At 45.7% G+C, this 20,419-nt stretch overlaps 5 protein-coding genes across 6 annotated transcripts; 4 read left to right on the top strand and 1 right to left on the bottom strand.

Annotated features, from left to right (window-relative positions):
* Window positions 1-59: 59 nt before the first annotated feature.
* On the top strand, window positions 60-452 carry BDCG_08022 (uncharacterized protein; the record flags this gene model as incomplete). The annotated part of the gene is made up of 2 exons (XM_045423790.1): window positions 60-239; window positions 268-452. 2 exons carry the CDS (start codon window positions 60-62, stop codon window positions 412-414), a joined length of 327 nt encoding a protein of 108 aa, XP_045272650.1. The 3' UTR covers window positions 415-452.
* Window positions 453-7,393: 6,941 nt separating this feature from the next.
* BDCG_08020 (uncharacterized protein) lies at window positions 7,394-7,702 on the top strand (the record flags this gene model as incomplete). Its single annotated transcript, XM_045423789.1, has 1 exon — window positions 7,394-7,702. One exon carries the CDS (start codon window positions 7,394-7,396, stop codon window positions 7,700-7,702), a length of 309 nt encoding a protein of 102 aa, XP_045282396.1.
* A 2,731-nt stretch (window positions 7,703-10,433) lies between these two features.
* On the top strand, window positions 10,434-12,364 carry BDCG_17719 (uncharacterized protein). Its single transcript, XM_045426795.1, has 2 exons — window positions 10,434-10,453; window positions 10,544-12,364. The coding sequence occupies exon 2, from the start codon at window positions 10,645-10,647 to the stop codon at window positions 10,981-10,983; it is 339 nt and encodes a 112-aa protein (XP_045272649.1). The 5' UTR covers window positions 10,434-10,453; window positions 10,544-10,644; the 3' UTR covers window positions 10,984-12,364.
* Window positions 12,365-15,011: 2,647 nt separating this feature from the next.
* On the top strand, window positions 15,012-20,395 carry BDCG_08017. Of its 2 annotated transcripts, none has more exons than XM_045423787.1 (3): window positions 15,012-16,731; window positions 16,863-17,590; window positions 18,409-20,395. In XM_045423787.1, exons 2-3 carry the CDS (start codon window positions 17,071-17,073, stop codon window positions 19,944-19,946), a joined length of 2,058 nt encoding a protein of 685 aa, XP_045282394.1. In that variant the 5' UTR covers window positions 15,012-16,731; window positions 16,863-17,070; the 3' UTR covers window positions 19,947-20,395. The 2 variants fall into 2 exon arrangements, with proteins under 2 accessions (XP_045282394.1, XP_045282395.1); XM_045423786.1 differs by having other exon boundaries at window positions 15,101-16,731; window positions 16,863-18,169; window positions 18,409-20,325.
* Window positions 15,408-15,641, bottom strand: BDCG_08018 (uncharacterized protein; the record flags this gene model as incomplete). The annotated part of the gene is made up of 1 exon (XM_045423788.1): window positions 15,408-15,641. The coding sequence occupies one exon, from the start codon at window positions 15,639-15,641 to the stop codon at window positions 15,408-15,410; it is 234 nt and encodes a 77-aa protein (XP_045272648.1).
* Window positions 20,396-20,419: the final 24 nt, after the last annotated feature.

Genomic DNA, 20,419 nt, shown 5'->3' with positions numbered 1-20,419 from the left:
AATTCAGTAGACACCCGCCTCTACTCTACGCATACTTAATGGTATCATAGAAAACGATGATGTCTATCGATGCTCATCGATCATATCATGAGACAGTCAATATCCCCCGGAAGGAGCACCATACTGTTTCTATTTTTAGAGGGCGGTTGTTAATAGCAACGGTGATCATCAGCATGCTATGCACAGTTAAGAGGCTTAGCATCGACGCTTATGAGAATGACCCTTATGCTATGGGGCAGGTCGTTTTATCCCTTCTGATGTTCACAGTATATCAATGATAAGGACATGGTAGAAACCATTCCAAATTCTGCCTCTGGTTGGAGGATTACCCAAAGGATCAGCCCTATGGTTAGCACATTACCAATCGACTTTCAACCATCAGGCCGCATTGCCGCATCCAGAAATAGACTCTAACTAATTTTCCTTCAGATCGTCACCGTTTGCAAGGCGGGGAAATACAGGCCATTGTCTTTTAAGCTTGGGCAGTCCAAATACTCTGACGCTAGGCCATGCAAGCGCAGGATACCGAGCAAATCTAAGCCATACCGTTGTTATCAGCCGGCTCTCGTGCTCGGCACGTCGCTCCAGAGCGCTATCGTGTCCAGAAAAGGGGCTCTCCTTAGAAATCACATCTTCATTCTTCTTTGAGCTGCCCGTCGTTGGCCTTCACCATGCCAGGGACTCACCATGTCATCTACGTCCAGGTATTGCAGAAAATATGCATAGCAAGCACTGACATCTGGACTGCTGATCACAAAAATCTCCGCAACTTCCCAATTCGGCCGCGATTTAATTAGACAGTACGGAACGGAAATCAAACTATCGGATTAAATGCCCCTTCTTGTCTCTCTTGCCCGGAAAGAAATAAGCACTTGGTATAGTTTGACCTTTATCATACGGATTGAACAACCCATGGTCCACGGCCCATGGCCTAGCCATCCAGCTAATTTCAACCCCAGCGTCCAAATCGCGGACAGAGCATCTTAACTGAACCGATGATCGCCTACTATTTTTTTTGTTGAGAAACCTGTGGTGACCTTTCAACCTGTAAGCCATGCGAAATTTCATCCATGAGACATCGGGTCCGTTCGTCGTCGCACATACAGGGCGCATTTACGCGCATACTCCCTCTAGCCGGCCCCAATGTTAGCCCTACTGCATCCCTGAGATTTTCGCTAGTGTTCTGTCTCTATTTGGGCCTCGTCTCACCTTTTCCACTTGCCGCCGGTGATGAAGCCCCTAAAACCCCTCCCCGGGCCCCCAAACCTCACCTGGCTGCACCAGTGTCAACCTCCTTGTTGAAGTAACCGAGCGCCCCGGGGGAACTGTCATACCGTTAAGCCCTAGGATCGTGCGACGGATGGAGTTTCTTTCCGGCAAATACCCGCACCAGAATTACTCCCACACCCCTCCGCTGCAGAGGTATATTGCATCACAAGTAGACCTGATTCTCTTATTCTCTGGCTCGCTTCTTCTCAATCATCATTGAATAAGCCCCTTCCATCCATACCCCTCTGGAGCGATGATGCCTCGGAAAGTTCCTGAGTGCAACCTGTTTATGATCGCTTGTACACCCCGAGTGATGGAAGGCATTTCCTTCAACTCCCCCAGTCACAGGACCAACACGAAACCAGCACCTTTTGTTGCCAAATTTCCTTCGAGGAAACCAGACTCTCGAAAACGAGGCATGGCATTCCTAGCATATTGGTCTAGAAAAAGTGCCAGATCTCTATTTCCCAATCCAGAAATCTACAAATATCAATACAGCCCAAACCGAAATTCTGGGAAACAAAGATTATCCCGTCATATGCTCACTGATAGGTTCAGTACAATATTCTTAAACCTTCACAGCACAGGGGGATTGTGACCATTAGGAGCTGAAAGATGAGGGCTCACTCACTTGGAAAGCACCAAACGCTAATTCCTCGTTTCAGTTCACCCGTTCCGAGAATAGGGTACGTACTGGATACCATGGGCGTGCTTCCCAGATTCCTTGATCTTGTTTTCTTCAGGAGGGTGATCTGCTGAGCCCGTTTACCATTCATTGTTCGTCATCGCCGCTTCGATCGACCCCTCGACCCCTTGTTGCTACCGTCGAGTCTTGCAACTTGATTTGTCTCTAGGGTCCTTTCTTGTGGCTGCTATGTGGATTGGCAAGGCAGACAGGCAATGGAGATCCTCAAAATTGCCTACGAAGAATTTATTTTCTGCCGTGTTCGTTCGTTGCAAGGTCTTGCGATCTATGCGGCTGAAAATGGGTTGCTGTACGTTACCGCGTATCCTTGATTAGGGCCTAATTGGAATGTACTGTACATACATGCACAGTACAAAATGCTTTGCAAATTTCTTCGGAGAAGCCCGAATGGGCGGGCAGGCCGATGATGACGGGAAACCGACGGACGGCAAACAACATTAAGCCACAGTCGGGTTCGGAAGTTGCTATCCACACAAGTTCGCGATGGGATTAACTTATTACTTTGCATTTCTTGAGTCATCTTTGCCATCCTTTCAATGAGAACTACTGTACTTTACAATGAAGTCGCTTCATTGCAAAAAGAAACAATGCAAATCTCAAACTCGCCAAAACTAATCTGTAAACGAAGGGAGAGATACCCCCAGAACCGCGTTTCCGGGCCTTTTTCCCAACCTCCTTCCTTTCCCTTTCGCGCAAAACACATGTCAACACTTCACCAAGACTACAAAAGGGGCCAAGATAGATAACCATTATATGCATGTATGTAACGCCTAGCCAAACGCCAACGCGTACCGGTGCCCGTATCATCCGTACCATCATCATGGAGGCCATGCAATACCGTTGGTATGATGTATATATGTGTATATATGTATATCCAGCAGAAAACGGCGGGGCTCTATTCCTGTTATTTTTGAGTGTACACCTATTTACTACATTACATGTACGGTACTTCCCGCACACATTCATTTCTTAGTATTAGTATGTATATAGTGAGTCTTTCAAACTACGGGATGGATTCCAACGTGACACTCTCGGCCCATTTGACGTCCAGCCCTAAAGGGGGGAGATGGGGGGGAGGAAATGATGTGCAAGGGTTTGCCCGGTTATGCAAGATGCAAAATGATGCAAGCATACATACATACATACATGCATGAATGGCAGTGTGTGTGTGTGTGTGTGGGTTGGGGTGAGTGTTGGTGGTGGTGCAGACCGGCAAGCAAAACGGCAGACCGCAAGATCAAGCGGGCAGCGGGGAGCTCTATATGGTGATTCGGAGGTGAGTCGGTTTCAACAGTGAAGGGGAGAGGTCAGATCCCCGATCCCAGAAGTGGCGGTGTTTCTTTTTTGAAGTTATCTGGTTGGCTGGCAAGACTCGGCGGGTTCGGCGGGTTCGGCTTTGAATTTACAGTTCCATTGGAAGAAGTGATAGAACAATTGTCTAGATCAACGTTGTCCTATGATAACCTATGATGATTGCCAGGCCAGGGCTAATAATGAAGAAAGGTATTCGTAGAAGAACTGGATGAAAAACATTGGACGGTTGCTACACCGAACCGATGTTTTCCTCACCGTCATTTCCTCCCCACAACAACAGCAGCACCAGCAGCAAACAAGCGGCGTGACAATGTCATTGTAAAGCGTGCATATTGCATATGCAATATCTAACAGTAAGATTCATAAACGGCATTATTGATTACTGTCTCCGCTCTTCTTCGTCTCGTTCTTCGCCTTTTTCGGGCGCACAACAACAGTGCATTCATTGATCGCATAACTTTATCCCAACAAACTGTAGTTAACTAAGCACAAAATATTAAATAATAAATGCACCCCGCTCCAAGCAATCATTCCGCAGATCAAAACACCGCAGTTCGAGTTAAATAGTTGTTAACTTACATAGTTTACCCCGACAACAACACCGCCCAACTTCGGCGAAGTTGTCAAAAAGTCTTTTCTAGAATAGAGGGCTTTGTCATTACAACCAGACGTGTCCACCTCTTTCCTTTTCGTTCCTTATGGCTAACTGGTTGGAGTTTATTATTCGTAAGTAGTACTCTGTAGTAGTTATACCTAGGTAAGATTTATTTATTTATTTATTTATTTTTTTTAAAAAAAGGGTCCATTGACATCTAACTAACTACGACTACGGAGCACGCTGCACCGAACCTCGCTGGAACTAACAAAAAAACACAATTGCAATTCAACCACGGAAGTCTTCCGCTGCTGGTGAATAATCAATAATCAAAAAAAAAAAAAAAAAAAAAAAAAAAAAGGGAAGAAGGGAAGAAGCTAACCTTTGATCCCAATCCCAGCGCTCGCTTCCCGCGAATCCTGCCCGGCGCGATGGATCGCGACATCAAACGCTGGTTTGAACCTTTTTTTCTTCAGTCATCGTCGAAAACTGAACTACGGAGCAGTTACGCAGTTAGTTTTACCCAACCATCGCATCGGGCTTGGGTTCGAGCAGGGGATAGATTCATCATCTCCAGAGTAGTAGCTCCATCGGCCTTCTGTCTACTTACGGTCCCAGGGCCGGTTAGGTCGGGCGGCAGACGTTCGTTCTCAAGAAGGATTTTTAGTTCTATAACGGAACATGTAGTTACAGCGTTATGTATGTACGTTAAAAGTCTCCTTTTCACACTACTCCGTACAATATGATGAAATAGAAAGTCTTGAGTATCAATCGCCCCTTTACACGCCCCTTTTCCGCGTCATCGCTAGGAGTGTCCTCTCAACACTTTCTAGGGGGGAATCCCCCCGGCCCCCAACATCTCTACAGAATTAGATTAATAAACAAGGCGGTGCGTGTGTGGGCAGGTTTGGCAGGCTCCATCCGCAGCGCTTTATTATTAGCCGGCACGTTTCACAACGGTCAGGGAGGAATATGGCTATCAGAAGCCCGGATTAATAGGAACCTCTCGTGAGCGTTCTTCCCATGTTCGAACCCTCCCCCCCCCCCAACAGATTCCCCGAGCCAATAATAATAATGAGATGTTTGAGAGAGAGAGAGAGGGGGGGGGGAACAAGAAGCACGCGCGTTTTACTATCTACATAATATAGCATAGGTAGTTACGGAGTATGTAAGAGGGAATTAAGCGCGGAAGAAGGACTAACTTCGGCACGCCGGCGGCCACACATCACAACCACTCTGCCGCATAAAAAGGCGGGAGAACGTAGGTGAAGAAAATCGTAATTGATTCCTTCGTCTCATCATCCCATTTTGATTGACCGAGAGCTCCTATCTATCTTCACAGAAAATGAAGGAAGAGCCAGTTACATAGTTAAGCGAGGTTTCTGCCAATGGTGAAGATTGTTGATGCTGGACTTCTACTAGTAAGGATATATTTCTCCGACAAATTCCCCCCACCCGGCCCCTTCCAAGGTTCTTCTTCTTATCCATTTTTCGTGGGTTAATATAGTAATAGTTAAAAAGTAAAATGAAATTGGCAAAAGCTAGATTCGGGGGAAATAAATAAATTACAATAGAAAATAAAAAATAAAATAACAATAAGCCGGCGTGAATAATGGCAAGGCAGTTACATGTACTGTACAATGTGCAAATAATAAATGTCCGCCGGTAAGGTTACGTAGCCCTATGGGTAGTTAACTAAGGGGTACGTGCATAGGGCTGAGCCAGCCAAGAAGAAAAAACGAACCCCCAACCTTCTTCCATGTTGGATTGAATGCAAAAGGGCGGAATCCTGCAGCGGACAAAGGCGACATACATGTGCTCTCTTCTTCTTCTTCTTCTTCTTCTTCTTCTTCTTCTTCTTCTTCTTATTATTATTATTATGTATGACGCAGGTCTAACAGCCAGCTACAGCCACTGTTGAACCATAATTAATTTTTGACGGATGGGCTTTTTTGATATGAAACTCTTTGATGTAACGCTACCTTTTCTATTTATTTATTTTCTATTTATTTTATTTTATTTTTTGAATTATTTTTGTCTGCTATTTTGTCCCTTGGGATGGAGGTGTCAAAACAACACAACACGAAATTATTAAGAACTATCAAATGTAGAGGACGGCTTGCACAATTGATGACGACCAACATTGCATGCACGATGCCAAAGAAAAGGAGGAGGGGAGGGGGAGGGATGCGCTCTATGAGTGCATGGTTATTTAGTAGTAATTCACATGAAGAAGCAAGCCCCTAATCAGCCCTATGATCATTTGAAAAGAGCCGCGAAGGATTGAAAAGACCAGACCTCAGTTCCGCGTATGGATAGCAGAATAACCTGAAGGATCACAGGCTGGCTAGGCTAAGTTAAAAAAAAGGCGTTGAGAAATGAAAGGAGAGATAACTTGGGAGATCAAAGAAGGCGTTTTGTTGAAACAAGGTCGATAGAATCCCCGGAGCATGAGCCTGCCTGGCATTGTCTGTCAGCATTGTTGGTGTTGACCGAAAAGGAGGGACGCTCGCTGTTTTAGACAATCTCTCATCTCATCTCTCTTGTCTCCCAGGGGTGGCTTCGTGTTTTTATTTCCCGTGCACAGGAAACTATTGTTATTAGTGTCAACCCAAGAATGACTTTTTTTTTTTTTTTTTTTTTTTTTGGCCCGCTTCATACATAATAATCTACACATACTAGTACGAGATGGTCGACCCGGAGCGGCCGATAGAATCCCGCACTAGGGGCGCCACGCCATGCCACGAACTCCAACAGGCCCCAGCCCATTTCATGGAAAACAAACCTTGGGAGATCGTCTCCTCCCCCAAGCCCTCAAGGGGTGCCAAGGTGCCACCCTTCCTTAGGCCGGACTAGAATTCTTTTTGAATGATGCACCAAGCCAACCAGGCCAACCAGGAGCTCTCCCTAGGCCAAGAAACCATCAAGATCCCCGTCGTCGGTGGTTCGGAGGGGGGAACTACAACCCTTGCACGGTGCCCTTGTTGCTTGTTGCTAACTATTATTAATGCTAAGTTGCTCGCCCGGAAGAATAATCCGTCTGGCAGGTTCCACTCTGATCGTTGTCTGTTTGTCTGTTGTCTTGTTAGTAATAATGTTACTGTACATTACATACAGTACATACACAGCGTAGTTGCTTGGGCTTGGCGCAGGGATTAGGGTTACTTTCCCAATTCGATAGGGCGAGGGAGCGGTCAGGCGGCTGCGGCCAATCAGCGCGAACCCGGCCTCACCAAAACAGCTGCGACGCTAAACCGGATCGGGGTGCGGACAGGGGGGTTCAGGGTGAAAAGGCGGGAAACGGGAAAGGGGAAAGGGGAAAGGGGAAAGGGAAATTTCAACTTCCTTCCACGTCGAAGAAGAAACTGACTCGGACGATAAGTTATGCGCATGTTTGTTTGTTGTTGTCGTGGGAGGGTCCTGGAGCCTGTCGTCGATTCTAACGAACTATGATGATGATGTCCAACCTTGAGATCCACCCGGCTGGTTAAGGGGGGTTATTCATAATTATGAAAAAGTCAAAAGCCGAGAACAAGCATCAACAAACAGGATACACCAACCACCCGTCACATGTTGATATGGTCTTGGAAGTAAGCACCAGGCACACCACTCCACTGCAGGGCGTTCGTTCTCCTCTCCCACTCCCACTCCCAATCCCCCCCCCCCCCCTTTGGCGTGTATGGATGCATGCATGCTCTCTTCGCTTCGCTCGCATGCAAAATCCCCACACGGGAGCGCCGAACCATTGGGGCCACTTTGCGATAGACAAGAGTCCCCCGGTCAATAATCCTCTGTCTATGATACAGAACCAGCAATAATAATCATAACAATAATGATGATTTTGGAAAAAACCGAACGCTGTACGTAGCAGGTCACAGGCCGGTCGAAGCAGGTTGATCACTTCAACTTCTTTCTCTGCCAGCATTCATCGGTATTCGCCAATTACAAATGCTATAGGAAAATTACCGACCGACCAGGAGATCTGGATCCAGTTAGATATTATTGAAGATCGTGAGCCTTTTATTGGAGCCACTATTATTTATAATTCTTATCGCTGCACGCGACACAAATGGAACACGTCTCGGAATTTTTAGTATTGAGCCTTGGCGGGAATAAGCCAATGGGATGCGTTGGTGAACTTGAGCCTCAGGGATTTGTTGTCCAGAAGTTGGAGGTGGCGATATTGTATTCTATTATTTTATTTTTCATACAGAGGAACAAGACAATCAAATAACGTTGGTGATAAGCATGAATCCCGATTTAACCTATTGTGGGGCATTGCTTTCTGTCAACGTTCTCGCGTCGCTGTCGTGGTCGCTAATTAATATGTCTCCTAGAAATGATCCACATGCGAAATATTTGTAATTTTCTTAATATTTGATCATATTTTCTCTAGCAAAAGTCAACAATAATCCTTCAGGTTCTTTATTTAATAATTATTATTCAAGGCCATTCTCTTTTTCTCTTTGCCCACTACCACGACTACACACTACCACTTCCAATTGATACTTGCCAGCAACGTTCACTGACGTTTACCCAACAGACCCGTATCTTGGGTTAGCTCACGGAAGCGATCTCGATTAGGCGCATGCCCGTACCTTTTGAGGCTGCTATTTTAAGGTATCTACTGTGTAGGTACGATCCTAAACCTTAAAAAAACATGAAATGGTAAAATATAAATTACGAATGTCTGAATTTCATTTTGCAAAAAAAAAAAAAAAAAAAAAAAAAAAAAAAAAAAACCAAGTATTTCCCACCTCTCGTATAAAAAAAGCCCCAGCCACACATGGCGTAAAATAGCGTAGTTACAAGCCATAATCCCGTAAAGACATTAGATTCCATTCCACGCGGATTGGCCAGAACTGGGGAATGAAAATCATTATTTCAAAAGGAACCATCGATCAGAGAGCACGAACCTCAGTAAAAAACCTGTAAAAAGTGCCTCCGGAAACCATTTTCGTCCTAGCAGCTCTGGTGTGATCTGCAGAGGAAACGGTTTTGAGTGGTGGTGATTTTTTTGATAGATTCTATCCCCAATACACCTACCTACCTATAACACTTTAAGGAAAGGATGGATGGTTATAAATCGTCCACGAGCTTCCTGCATACCACGGGGTATTGTATATACTCAATTTGGCTAACGTATGTAGTTATGCTTTGTAGGACAAAAAAATAAAATAAATAAAATAAAAATAAAAAGAAGGCTCGTAGAAATGATTCAAATAATCCATCCATTAATCAAACACTATCAAAATAGAACTAGAGCCCAGGGTAGGGGCGGCCGGCCATCTATCCATCCAGTTCATCATGCTCATAGATACAAACCCTCATTCGCTCGCGAGAAACGATGATAGAATTATTATTGCATATTGACTCCCCCCCCCCCCCCCCCGGGCCCCCATCTCATTTACATTGCCACGTTTTCCATGGTCTCACCGCAGAGAGCCGGATTATTCCTTTTTCCAACCATCACTCGCTTCCCACCGGCGGGCGAAATCTGAAATCTGGTAGTGAGTCCTGTAGTGTAGTTACAACGTCCGTCCGCAGAGAAGGGGGGAAGGAAGAAGGTGGTATTTGCTATTATGCTTTGGGCTTTGGGCATATGTAGGGGGGTCGACCGAGACTGAACTGTTAGTTACGCTTTAAGCCAACAAGAAGATCTCATTTGATGTTCTGTTTTTCGTTTTGCGGGCATTGGGGCGAGTTTATTTTTCTATTTTTATATTTTGGGGGCAACTTTAGCGTTACTTCGTCTGCCGTCCGTTCAGAGGGCATCTCATCTCATTGGCTTCAATATTGCTAATCCAGGCTGCATATAGGCCCAAATAAACACAGCCCAGACAAGAGAATAGTTATAATTATTCTTGTTTTGGTTTGTTTTTAGAGCGGGTTTCCTTGTGATGTTCCCCTCCTCTTGACTACATGCTTTGGAGATATGTAGATAGGTACTGTATGTTATTTATCCCTCATTCACTTAATCACAATCTTAAAAAGCACCTATCTGGTTACGTCCGTAAGGAAGAGTTTTCGGTTCGTCCGTCAGCAAGCGGAAGAAGGTGTCGGGGGAGGAGAAGACGGGAGGTGAAGGGTCTTGGCTCTTTTCCTTCCCCAGATTTCCGACAATATTTTGCCAAGAGGAAACTAATTATCAGTCATGTAATCTGTAATGTGTCGGAAGAAAAGGGAGACCATCTTTGAGTAATAATAATAGAAGGATGCAAGCTAGAAAGGAAGAAAGAAAAGGTAACTTACAGTTGGTTGGTTTGGTTGGTTGCACTGCATCCAGGATAATTATATTACTCCCACATGGCGGCGCGGGGAAGTACAGCATTCGTTCTGACTATCATCGCCATTATCACTCGTATTTTGTTTTGACGGTTTACCTGAAGCGTTTTCCATTTTTCTGCTTCTCGGATCACAGGATTCGAGTTGACTCATTGGTATTCCCTATTTTGTAACTTTTCCATGTTGTGTCAAGATTTAATAATAATAATGAACTCTTGAGATCAAGCATGGTTGATTTCAGATGAACCTTTTCGTTATAATCATTGGAAATATTCTCTGATACCGTAAGTTACATACAATATTTGCATGAAACCCCGAGAAGAAATCAGGAAATACTCCTGTGCAAACATTGGGTAACTAGTTGTGCTGAACAGATTCAAATGAGAGGATATTAATAGCAGCGCAACCTTTCAGAAATCTCTAAAATAATACAGTTAACAACATTGGAACCCATTCCTGCAAGGGGGAGACGGGGATGCAATCAGGATCTATCTATCCACCAAGAACCAAACAATCAAACACACTGGCTTCACCCACGCAGGTTTCTCTAAACGGGTCAATCTCGGCAATCTCAGTTTTCAGGAATGTAGTATACGGCGGCTCCATTTCCACACAAGGGGATAAATGCCAGGCAGACGAAGGAATGATGGAAAGGAGGGGGAGGAGAGGGAGGGCTTCGGCGTGTGGCGATTTGAAGGTGATACGCAACTTCGTGTGTTTCAAGCTAAATAAAGAACGAGCTACGTTTTATATTTATTATTCATTTCCCGGATCTTTCCTCGTATATTTAATAATGCACGCCGGAAACTCATAGGGTACATTACATAGACGACAGACATCATAGAACAGGAGGACGGCGACAACTTCTCAAACAATAATAATGAATGATTCTTTGAAGCTCCGAGAGTCCCTCCGGCTCCAGATATGTAAGAGCGAATGCACCAAATCGACCGATCAATCGAGGCCCCTCTAATTTTACCCCCGGTTCATGCGATATGCTTTGTGCTCGTGGCGTGTTGTATCACCTTAATGTTGGTTATCGAGTGTAGGGGTTTGGGGTGGGACGGGAGAGAAAAGAGGAGAGGGGTAGAGAAAGAGAGACAAGAAAAACGTGGTTCTTGATAGGGCGGGAATGCATGATTCGCCATGTGTTTCTTGTTGTTGGAAATGTTGCATTCGCATAGGGTTTTGTGTTACACACCTCTTTTTTTTTTTTTTTTACGGCGGCGTAGTTTTGATTCTTTTTTTTGGGGTTTTTTTTTCCCCCCTTTTTGGAATTTCTAATTTTATTCCTTCTCATACGGAAGCATAGAGAAGACAAGAGAGGGGTGGCCCCAAGCCAATATGATTTAGACTATTTCTGCCGAGAATGCACTTTTGCTTTGTTACACCAGAACCTCAGAAATACACATGGCAAATGACTGATGACCATTGTCATGGCATCACATAGCATAGCACAGCATAGCACAGCATAGCATAGTATAGCATGAGAAAAGACCTTTTCTTAACTCTGACAGATTTTTAAAAGTGGGTCTCAGAAGTGTTGTTGGGTGAAAATTGACATGCTCTCATTTAATTGTCCCATGGCAAAGCGATCCATAGAAAATGATCTGCTGCGCAGTCATCTGGCACCAGGTATATAAATGTATATAAATGAGACCTTGAGACCTGCATACCTCCCCTCTCTGTTGAGTAATGTAATGTATGTGGCACATGGTGTTAAAAAAGTCAGAAACTGAGATGAAAGACCTGCCTTTTTTTTTTTTTCCTAGAAAGCGTATAATCTATCAAATCACAAAAATAAATGAAAAAAGTGAGACGTTATTTTTTACCATTGTATGCATGAGATGCATGGAATATTGAGATATAATTGAATTATTCTTCTTTCAGTGTAAAACAATGAAGTCAATTGCATTCTTTGTTTCAATTGACATGAACAAGTTCCTTCCTTCCTCAACCACAGCATTTCCTCAAAACAATGCTGTGTTTCAATATATTTTACTACCATGGCTATGACTTCTATGAGTGCATGAAACTAATAAGCCTTCTCTCGGGTGAAGGAAAGGAAATCACTGCCACATGAAGGAGACAGATATCACGTTGCATATGAAGAGAATACAACCAATAAAACACAATGATTTTGTTTTGAGAGCTGTAAAATAAAACAAGCCATAAATAATAGTTTAAGTTCATGAGGCGGTGCAGAAATAAAGCCACACTGACTACGGAGTTACAAGAGTACAAGAGTAGTACCAACTCTGGAGACGACTACGCTCACTGTGGCGCCCAATCAGAAGGCCTTGAACCCCTGAAATTTCCCATATCTCGGTTGCTTGTTTAGCGCGATCTGTGTTAGGGCCAGGAGAGTTGTGGCTCATGCTCGAAGCTTAAAAATGTGGCTTTTCTCGTCATGCTCTGCATCATTATTATTACATATTACATTTTTCATTAGTTAATATAGACCAAAACAGAGCGCGTGGGATTCGATATATGAGATAACAGCAAAACTAACAGAGTAAAAATGATGAGAGAAATTTAGAGGAATACTCTTTACCGGTTGTGATAGTATCTTTTTCCAAGGGAATTTTCCCGAGCTATCCCGATCGTAACATCGTACAGATACGTTGTGTGGCTTTGCATATTTCTTCCCATACATTCCTACTGGGCATTATTATTAGCTTGGAGTGGCAATTCTTTTTCCTTTGCGTGAAAAAACACAACCAGCTAACTATTATTTAATTGGTTGGGTAGTCTAGCTGCATGCACACAGCCACACGCACCGAGATTATGTAATGCAGGCTTGCAGCCACAGGCGAGGAGAATGACAACTACTCCGTATAAATGATAGTTAACTCAGTACGCTGCGTATGGTACTGTATTTCATAGGGCTGAATGCTACTGTGTAAAAGCGAGGTTACAAGGGCTGAGCGGTTGATAGCTTTTTTTGATACACTGGCATTGGGAAACAGAGTAAGTAACTACTTGAAGAAACATTTCGAGCTTCAGAAGGGGGTCTGGAGGTTTGTATGGTTGGTTGCAAGAGCGAAGTGGGAACATCATATACCTATGAGAGTGAGTCTGCTCAACTTTGCTATTCTGATTTCTATTTATGCCCTTTTTTTTATTTTTATTTTTATATTTTTATATTTTTATATTTTTATTTTTGGTGTATCTTCCCCGTTGTAGGATTGCACGAGTTAGAGCCCCGCTGAAGGATTGAAAGTTGTGGAGACGGGATTTTTTGCTGTTGACTTTGGCAGCTTAGAGAGCTTTGCCCCTGAATCATTTGAACATTAGAACACGTTACGGAGTAGGCGATGGAATCACTAGTATACATATTGGCAGAGATAAAAATATATCGACCATTCATCTTCATTGTTCTATATTTAAATTCAATATTATTAATAAGTTAACAACATAGTTACATCAATTATTAATAATAATGGAGAGAAAGCAGTTTGCTGTTTGCTTGCTTGGTAAGTCCACTGAAGAATAACAGGTAAAAAATATGGAAAGCGGAGAACACATATTTTGTAAAATATCCACTGCCGCTTCATTTTGGGGGCAGGAAATCCCTTGCTTAGCCTATGGATTCCTCTAATAAATGTTTAAATATAAATGATCATCCAGGGCTTCTACAGAGAAAAGGGGGTTTGAACCCATCTTCCCAAGGTGAGAGAGCAGGAAGCCAAGAGTCGCTGTTTTGAAAACCCGGAGTTCGGAGGGATGCTTTGTATGTACTCCCACCAGCGATTCAATTCTGCAGTATAACAAAACGCAACGTCGATCAGGCGCAGGTTGGTTCGAAACAGAGCAACAGTGTCATCGAGCTGTGAACTGAGTCCTGAAGCGGGCAGTCCAAAATAGGGAAGTAGGATGGATATTGGGGCCTTGCGGGCAAGCTGCGAATCATAGTCCATGAACCTGCCACATCATATCAATAGTAGTTAATAATAATAGGGTTCATCGGGAAGGGAACACAAATCAATCCCGCCAATTTGCGGGTTGCAGTTCAGCCTTACGCGGATAGACGATCGCACAGAGATAGGATAGAGAGCACATGTTGAGCATTGTCCAATCTTGCATGGGCGTCGCATCGAGTTTTGCATACCGCAACAATGAGGGCTGCGGGTGGTTGAAGCTGGGGTCTGCCCTATGACGAAGAACGGTGAGAAATGGGATCGAAGTTCACACCCCGATGATTCACACGGGAGGGTGGGTGCATATATGCATAAACTGGATTTATTATTACATGCATTGCGCATGTATGCACATTATAGGACTGTTGCATATAACTGAACGATTTTCGAGTTTCAATTCTAACAAGGGATATTGTTGACGGGAAATACCTGAATACCATACCATGCCTTTGTTGTTTTTGCTGCTGCCGATGCTTCTTCTTCCTTTACAACCCTCGCAAACATTCAACCCCCTTACGTGGGACGAGAAGAAACGACGTGCAGTAAGTTACGCTGCGTAACTACGTCTTGTCAAGTAATCGTAGGGGGGGGGGTTTCTGCCTGGCTTGGTCTCTCCTCTCCGCAGGGAAAAATGGACAGACAAAAGACTCGGGTCTCAGCAGGATCATGATGCCTCCACCTGAATAACCCAAAAGGGATTCCATGTCAGCATTTCTCCTTCCCCTTCTGGCCCTCTTGTAATTATTATGAATGTGTACGGAGTACGGCCCCCGATCCCTTTTAGTAGGCTGAATTCAACCCGACGTAGCCAATTGAGGCGTGTTTCAACAGCCGGGGGACCAACCACGCCGTATTTTTAATTTTAGCGGGTTCCAACGGCGTAATGCGAGAGAGCGTATTTTTTTATTTTTGCAGTTCTCGAGTCCTGTTGAAAATACGCATGTTTGTACCGCACATGTAACTTCGGCGGAGCCTGCGACCTGCGCTAGCAGAGTAGCAGCATCCACACTCGCAGAACCCAGATCAGAACACAGACACAGACACACACACACACGCACACGCACACGCACACAAGCAGACACAAGCAGACAGACACAAGCAGACAGTGGCAGACACCGTACCATACCACGCTAGGCCATCACATCTCCACTGCCGGGGCCCAGTGAGCACATCCCAGCCCTGGGACTTAGCGTGGCTGCGCACTCACTGCCGATGATATGATGATGCAGAGAGGAGGGGGGGGAGGAGCAGTTAGCAGCAGCAGTAGTGGCAGTCTGGTAGATCAAAGCCAGCAAAAAGATCACTACCGTACTGTACATTACATATCTGGTGCAGAAGGGTGGAGCGTGGTCGTGCTGCTTGGGCTATTGGGCTCCTTACTGGGCCTATTATTATGACTGCTGCGACATAGCGTGGGCAGCGGAGGGTTTTGCTGTTGCGCCTCGCTCGGGGGGTGGGTTCTGGGTTCTGGGTTCTTGGGTTCTGGGTTCTTGGAGTCTGGAGTCTGGAGTCTGGAGTCGAGTCGGTGCTGGGTTGCGTGGTGCTGGCTCATGTTCCTCGCTGTCCCTGTAGGGCAAACAAATCAAGAGCCCCGATATGACCCCTTCGCTGCCGCTCGCTCTCGGCTCTGCACGCCGCTGCTGGCTTTTATAAAAACTACTCGTCGTCCACCCTCTCTTCCTGGCTTGTTTGAATTTTTTTTTTTATATATCCCCCTCCCCCCTCCCTTTTGTTTCATTTACTGGTATTATTGTTTTACTTTCCTCTCCTTCCCTCCTTTTATTTATTCATCTTTCTCCTCCTGACCACACTTCTGTTCTCCATTGTGTTGTTTGTGTGGATGGATCTTCCCCTTCCTCTGCCTTCGGCCGACTACTAGAAGCAAAGAAAAAGTCACAGGGAAACATACAAGAAAAACAAATAGAAAAACAGGAAAGGAAAAGGAAAAGAGAAAGAAAAGAAAAGAAAATAAAATAAATCGAACGGAAAACCCCCCAGACCCAAAAATAAATAGAGCTCGCCTTTCCCGCCATTTGCCACCGCGAGATCTCCTCGAGTTCGATCGAGTCGGTCTAGGACAGACCAACAAGAAGGCATTCGTGCATAGGGAGAGAAAATCGATCGATAACCACCACTCCCTCTCCCTCTCTTTCTCCCCCAATCTGCCTCTTTACCCGCCCCGATATCCTTTGCCCGTCCTGTCCTGTTCATACCACGAGATCCTGCGGTCTCATTGGCTGCGCCCTCCCGGTCCTAGCACGCCCGCCAAATCTCTAGCCCTGGCTGCTTTCCAGCACCCTCGTCCACTCCTTTGCCAGTGCTCGTGTTGTTTACTCGGCTTTTGTGCCCTCGTTTCCGCCAGTTCCCCAGGGGCAAAATCCTCCTCACGAACTCCCTTTTTTGTGTGCACAAAGAGGACTGGTTCTCCTTCCGCCAACTGTCCTGCCCTATTTTAACTACATCGGACCGACCCGTGGACCAAATCCCCCCTCCCCTTTCCGTGTTTTTTTGTGCTTGGCGCCAGCTGCAGACAGACATTACAACCCAACCACCATTCCAACCGCGAAGAAACCGCTGAAACAAAAATTTCACGCTGGGAAAAAAATAAAAATAAAAAATAGTCTTGCTTCCCGTTCTGACTGGTACGATGATTCGCGGCTCATAACCCTTTCTTTTCTTTTTCCTCGTCCAATATTTTGGTTGCTTTTTCTGCCGCTGATCGAATTTGGATATGAACCAATCCAGTCAGCTGACTTCGCTCTATATAAAATAGCCCAAATACTATTCGCCTGATGCTCTGCTGACATTGGCTCCCGTTCCATACTTTTTTTGGATGAACAATTTGATCTACCGCAGAAACGACGCCAGAAAAACTTTGTTCCTAGAGGCTGTGCTTTCCCCCCCTTCTTTTTCCATTCTATCTGGCTCTGTGGTTGAGCAAAAAGTGTGGTTCCGCCCTCTCCCCTTCCAACGGCCCGACAATGCTAGCGCTGGAGCGTTCTCATCACGAGCAATCCTATCTTCAGCAACTCTCGATGGATCCTTCTATGCATGATCCTTTTGGTTCGCTAAATATCGACGGTTACAATCATCTTGGTTTCAACCCGTTTCCCGTAGGCACGGCCTCTTTCATAGCAACTCCTTCGTTTTTGGTAGAGGCCCCCCAACACTTGTACGGCAACAACATCAGTAGCGAACAGCACGACAACCAAAAATACGACTCCTATGCACATCACCCTTCTGCTTCTCCCTCCATAGCTACCACCCTCTCCTCCGACCTCAGCGCATCTACAAGCTCATCCGTATCTGGTCCTTCGTTACCAAGCACCTCATCGTCCACTATCGGCTCTCCGTACCAGGACAGCTGGATCGACATGAACAGCGCTTCGGGGCTTGGACCCGCCACAGTGGGTAGCGATGGCTACCCGCAGGAATACGTCAGTGCTGGCATGGAAGCTGATATGATGTTTGCGCATGAAAAGCTCCCAGATAGCTTCGTGGGTGAGTGTCACAATGCTTTTTCTTCTGTCCAACCTTCGCAGGCGCCCAAACTGCCTAGACAAATTGCTCAGCATGTAAACATCTCTTCTGTATCTGCATCCGCATCTTCTCCAGTAGTAGATGGCCATTTTGGTGCACTCTCTTTCTCTGGTTTCACATGGCAACACTCAGATGTTGCATCTATGGCTAGCAAAAATCAACCAATTCAATCCATGTCTCCTCCTACGAGCACTGCTCCTCTGGCAGGCGGGAGATCACAGCGCAAAGGTTCAACCAGCGGAACTAGCACACGCAGGAGTGCACTGGCCTCCCCGGTGGCCCGATCTCTGAGTGGCAATTCTCCAGCTATGTATTCGCCAGAGATGCCCAGCAGAAAGCGGTCGTTGACCCAAGACTCATGCGTAACAACCCTTGAAGCGAGGAAGATGTCCACTGCAGAGGCTAGGATGAAACATCGAGATAGCCTACATTCTCCAAAGAGGAGCCCTAAGCCTCCAGGGTCTAGGAATAGGGAGCCATTTGAAAACTCTTTCTTTAAACAGAGTAGCGGAAATTTTGTGCCGCCGCTCGAGTCATCTTGTTGGTGTTTTGACTTTCCTACTTGATATCCCGTGCAGTGCCTGCTTTTTGAATGTTTCATTTATTGCCGCTTTGCCTTTTCTTTCATTTCCTTATGATACCCAACACTGTGATCGTGATACATTGCGTGTTTTGCTGTCTTTTTTGTTCCGGTTTCCTTAACTCTACATATTTGAGATACCATCTTCTCGTCACAATGCGCTCTCTACAGTTACTAATTTACCATTTGGCTTGCATAGACCCGTCATTGATCCAGCCAATGCAACAACAAAGCAGTTACCCGCCTCCGACTGCATCATACGCAGAGGAAATCCAATATGCTTTTACACGATCACCCCTTTTTCATTCGACATCTCCCGCCGCATCACCTTTACCACAATCCCAAACATTACACCCCCAACAACACCCTCGATCCGCTCTCCCCTCCCCGTACCTAACGCAATCATTCACTCCTCGGCCGCTTTCATTTGCTGGAAGAAGGTCGTCCATATCCTCCGAAAACTCGCGACGGTCGCAACGCAGTCCCCTGGCGGGTAGTGTTGACTACGAAGAGAAAGGGAAGGAGAAGGGTCGCTGCCCCCACCCGGATTGTGGGCGGGTGTTCAAAGACCTAAAGGCGCATATGCTTACCCATCAATCAGAGCGACCAGAAAAGTGTCCGATAGTAACCTGCGAATATCACCTGAAGGGATTCAGTAGGAAATACGATAAGAATAGGCACACATTGACACATTACAAAGGGACGATGGTGTGCGGCTTTTGCCCCGGTTCCGGGTCTGCTGCTGAGAAAAGCTTTAACCGGGCGGATGTGTTCAAGCGACATCTGACTTCTGTGCATGGCGTGGAGCAGACCGCGCCCAATAGCCGCAAGAAAACCCCTCCCACGTCAAATCGAAAGGCTGCCACTTACTGTCACGATGCCACAGGCAAATGCTCGACGTGCTCGTCGACGTTCAGCAACGCACAGGAGTTCTATGAACATTTGGATGACTGTGTTCTGCGCGTAGTCCAACAGGAAGAGCCCAGCGAAGCCATTAATCTCAAGCGATTGACAGAAGTGGCTTCCGACGATGCTGTGCGGCAAACCATGGAGAAACACATGCTTGTCGACACGACCAATGACGTGATAACGAACCATAACCAAACAGACGACCATGATGATGATACGAACGACTCTAACGATAATAATAACTCAAACACCAGAAACCCCGCGGCCGGCAAAGGCTCTCTAAAATCATCCGCCTCATCCACCTCCACCTCCAGCACAAACACAAACACCACCCCTTCCTCCTCCTCAAACACCCTCTCCAAACCCCCCTCCACCACCCACACAACCGCCGGCATAACAAAACCCCGCCCCACCTCCTCCCGCCGCCGCAACAACCGCAACAACTACCCCCCATCCTGGGGCTGCGCGACCAACAAAATGAAAATGAAAAAGCGTGTCCTGTGCCTCTACGACGGCCAGCGCCGCCTCTGGAAAGATGAGATGATGCTCGATAACGAATTCGAGGTCCGGTTGAAGTTACTCGGTGGCGCCAATGACGACAACGGCACAGGCCGTGACGCATATGTCACGGATTTGGACGTGGAGACACTGAAGCGCGCCGACGCAGTGCATGGAGCTACGGAGGAGGAGAGAGGCCCCTGGGATGGAGATATGGGTGGCAGCGCGGGTCTCGTGGGGCTCATGGGCCCTGCTGCCGTGCCGTTGATGAGACACATGCCCGAGGGTGGGATGGTCGATGAGGTTAACATTGATGAGCTGATGGCGTGAGCTGGGAAGGGGGGGACTGTGATTTTAAATATGTTTTTCATTTTATACTTTCCCTGTGCACCTGGGGTGAGAGGGATGTAAAATGTCCTTTGTGATATTGGGCTTTTTTTTTCCGCTTGATATATATTTTATTTTATTCCCCTTCTTCGTCTCCGATCTATTATTATTATTATTATTATTTTTCTGGCTTCATTGGTTTTTGCTTTTTGTGTAATGCCCCTAGGCGGGGGTGACAAGGCTCCGCCGCAGAGCAGTTAAATTTCTTCAGAAGCTTTGAGACTTTTGACTCAATTTCTCTGTCTGAGATAATAGAATTCACTGATACACTTCTAATAAAATCTCTTTATTTCTCCGAGAGAGAATACGAAATGAAAGTTAAGAGTCATGGAATCACCAGCCCCGTATTAAATAAGCCAAACCGTATAATCACGTGATTAAATGATAGCTGCGATAAACCTCCGCACTCCGCAGCC

This window comes from Blastomyces dermatitidis (genome assembly GCF_000003525.1).
Source record: "Blastomyces dermatitidis ER-3 genomic scaffold supercont1.10, whole genome shotgun sequence".
Classification (NCBI taxonomy): domain Eukaryota; kingdom Fungi; phylum Ascomycota; class Eurotiomycetes; order Onygenales; family Ajellomycetaceae; genus Blastomyces; species Blastomyces dermatitidis.
Note: the sequence above shows the minus strand (reverse complement) of the source record. Positions and strands in the feature narration are given on the sequence as shown.

Excerpts from the sequence above, each read along its gene's own strand:
- BDCG_17719 (XM_045426795.1), top strand. The coding sequence starts at position 10,645 with ATGCAATCAGGATCTATCTATCCACCAAGAACCAAACAATCAAACACA.
- BDCG_08017 (XM_045423786.1), top strand. The coding sequence starts at position 17,071 with ATGCTAGCGCTGGAGCGTTCTCATCACGAGCAATCCTATCTTCAGCAA. Across the intron at positions 18,170-18,408 it reads GCCGCCGCTCGAGTCATCTT|ACCCGTCATTGATCCAGCCA; the intron begins GTTGGTGTTTTG and ends TGGCTTGCATAG.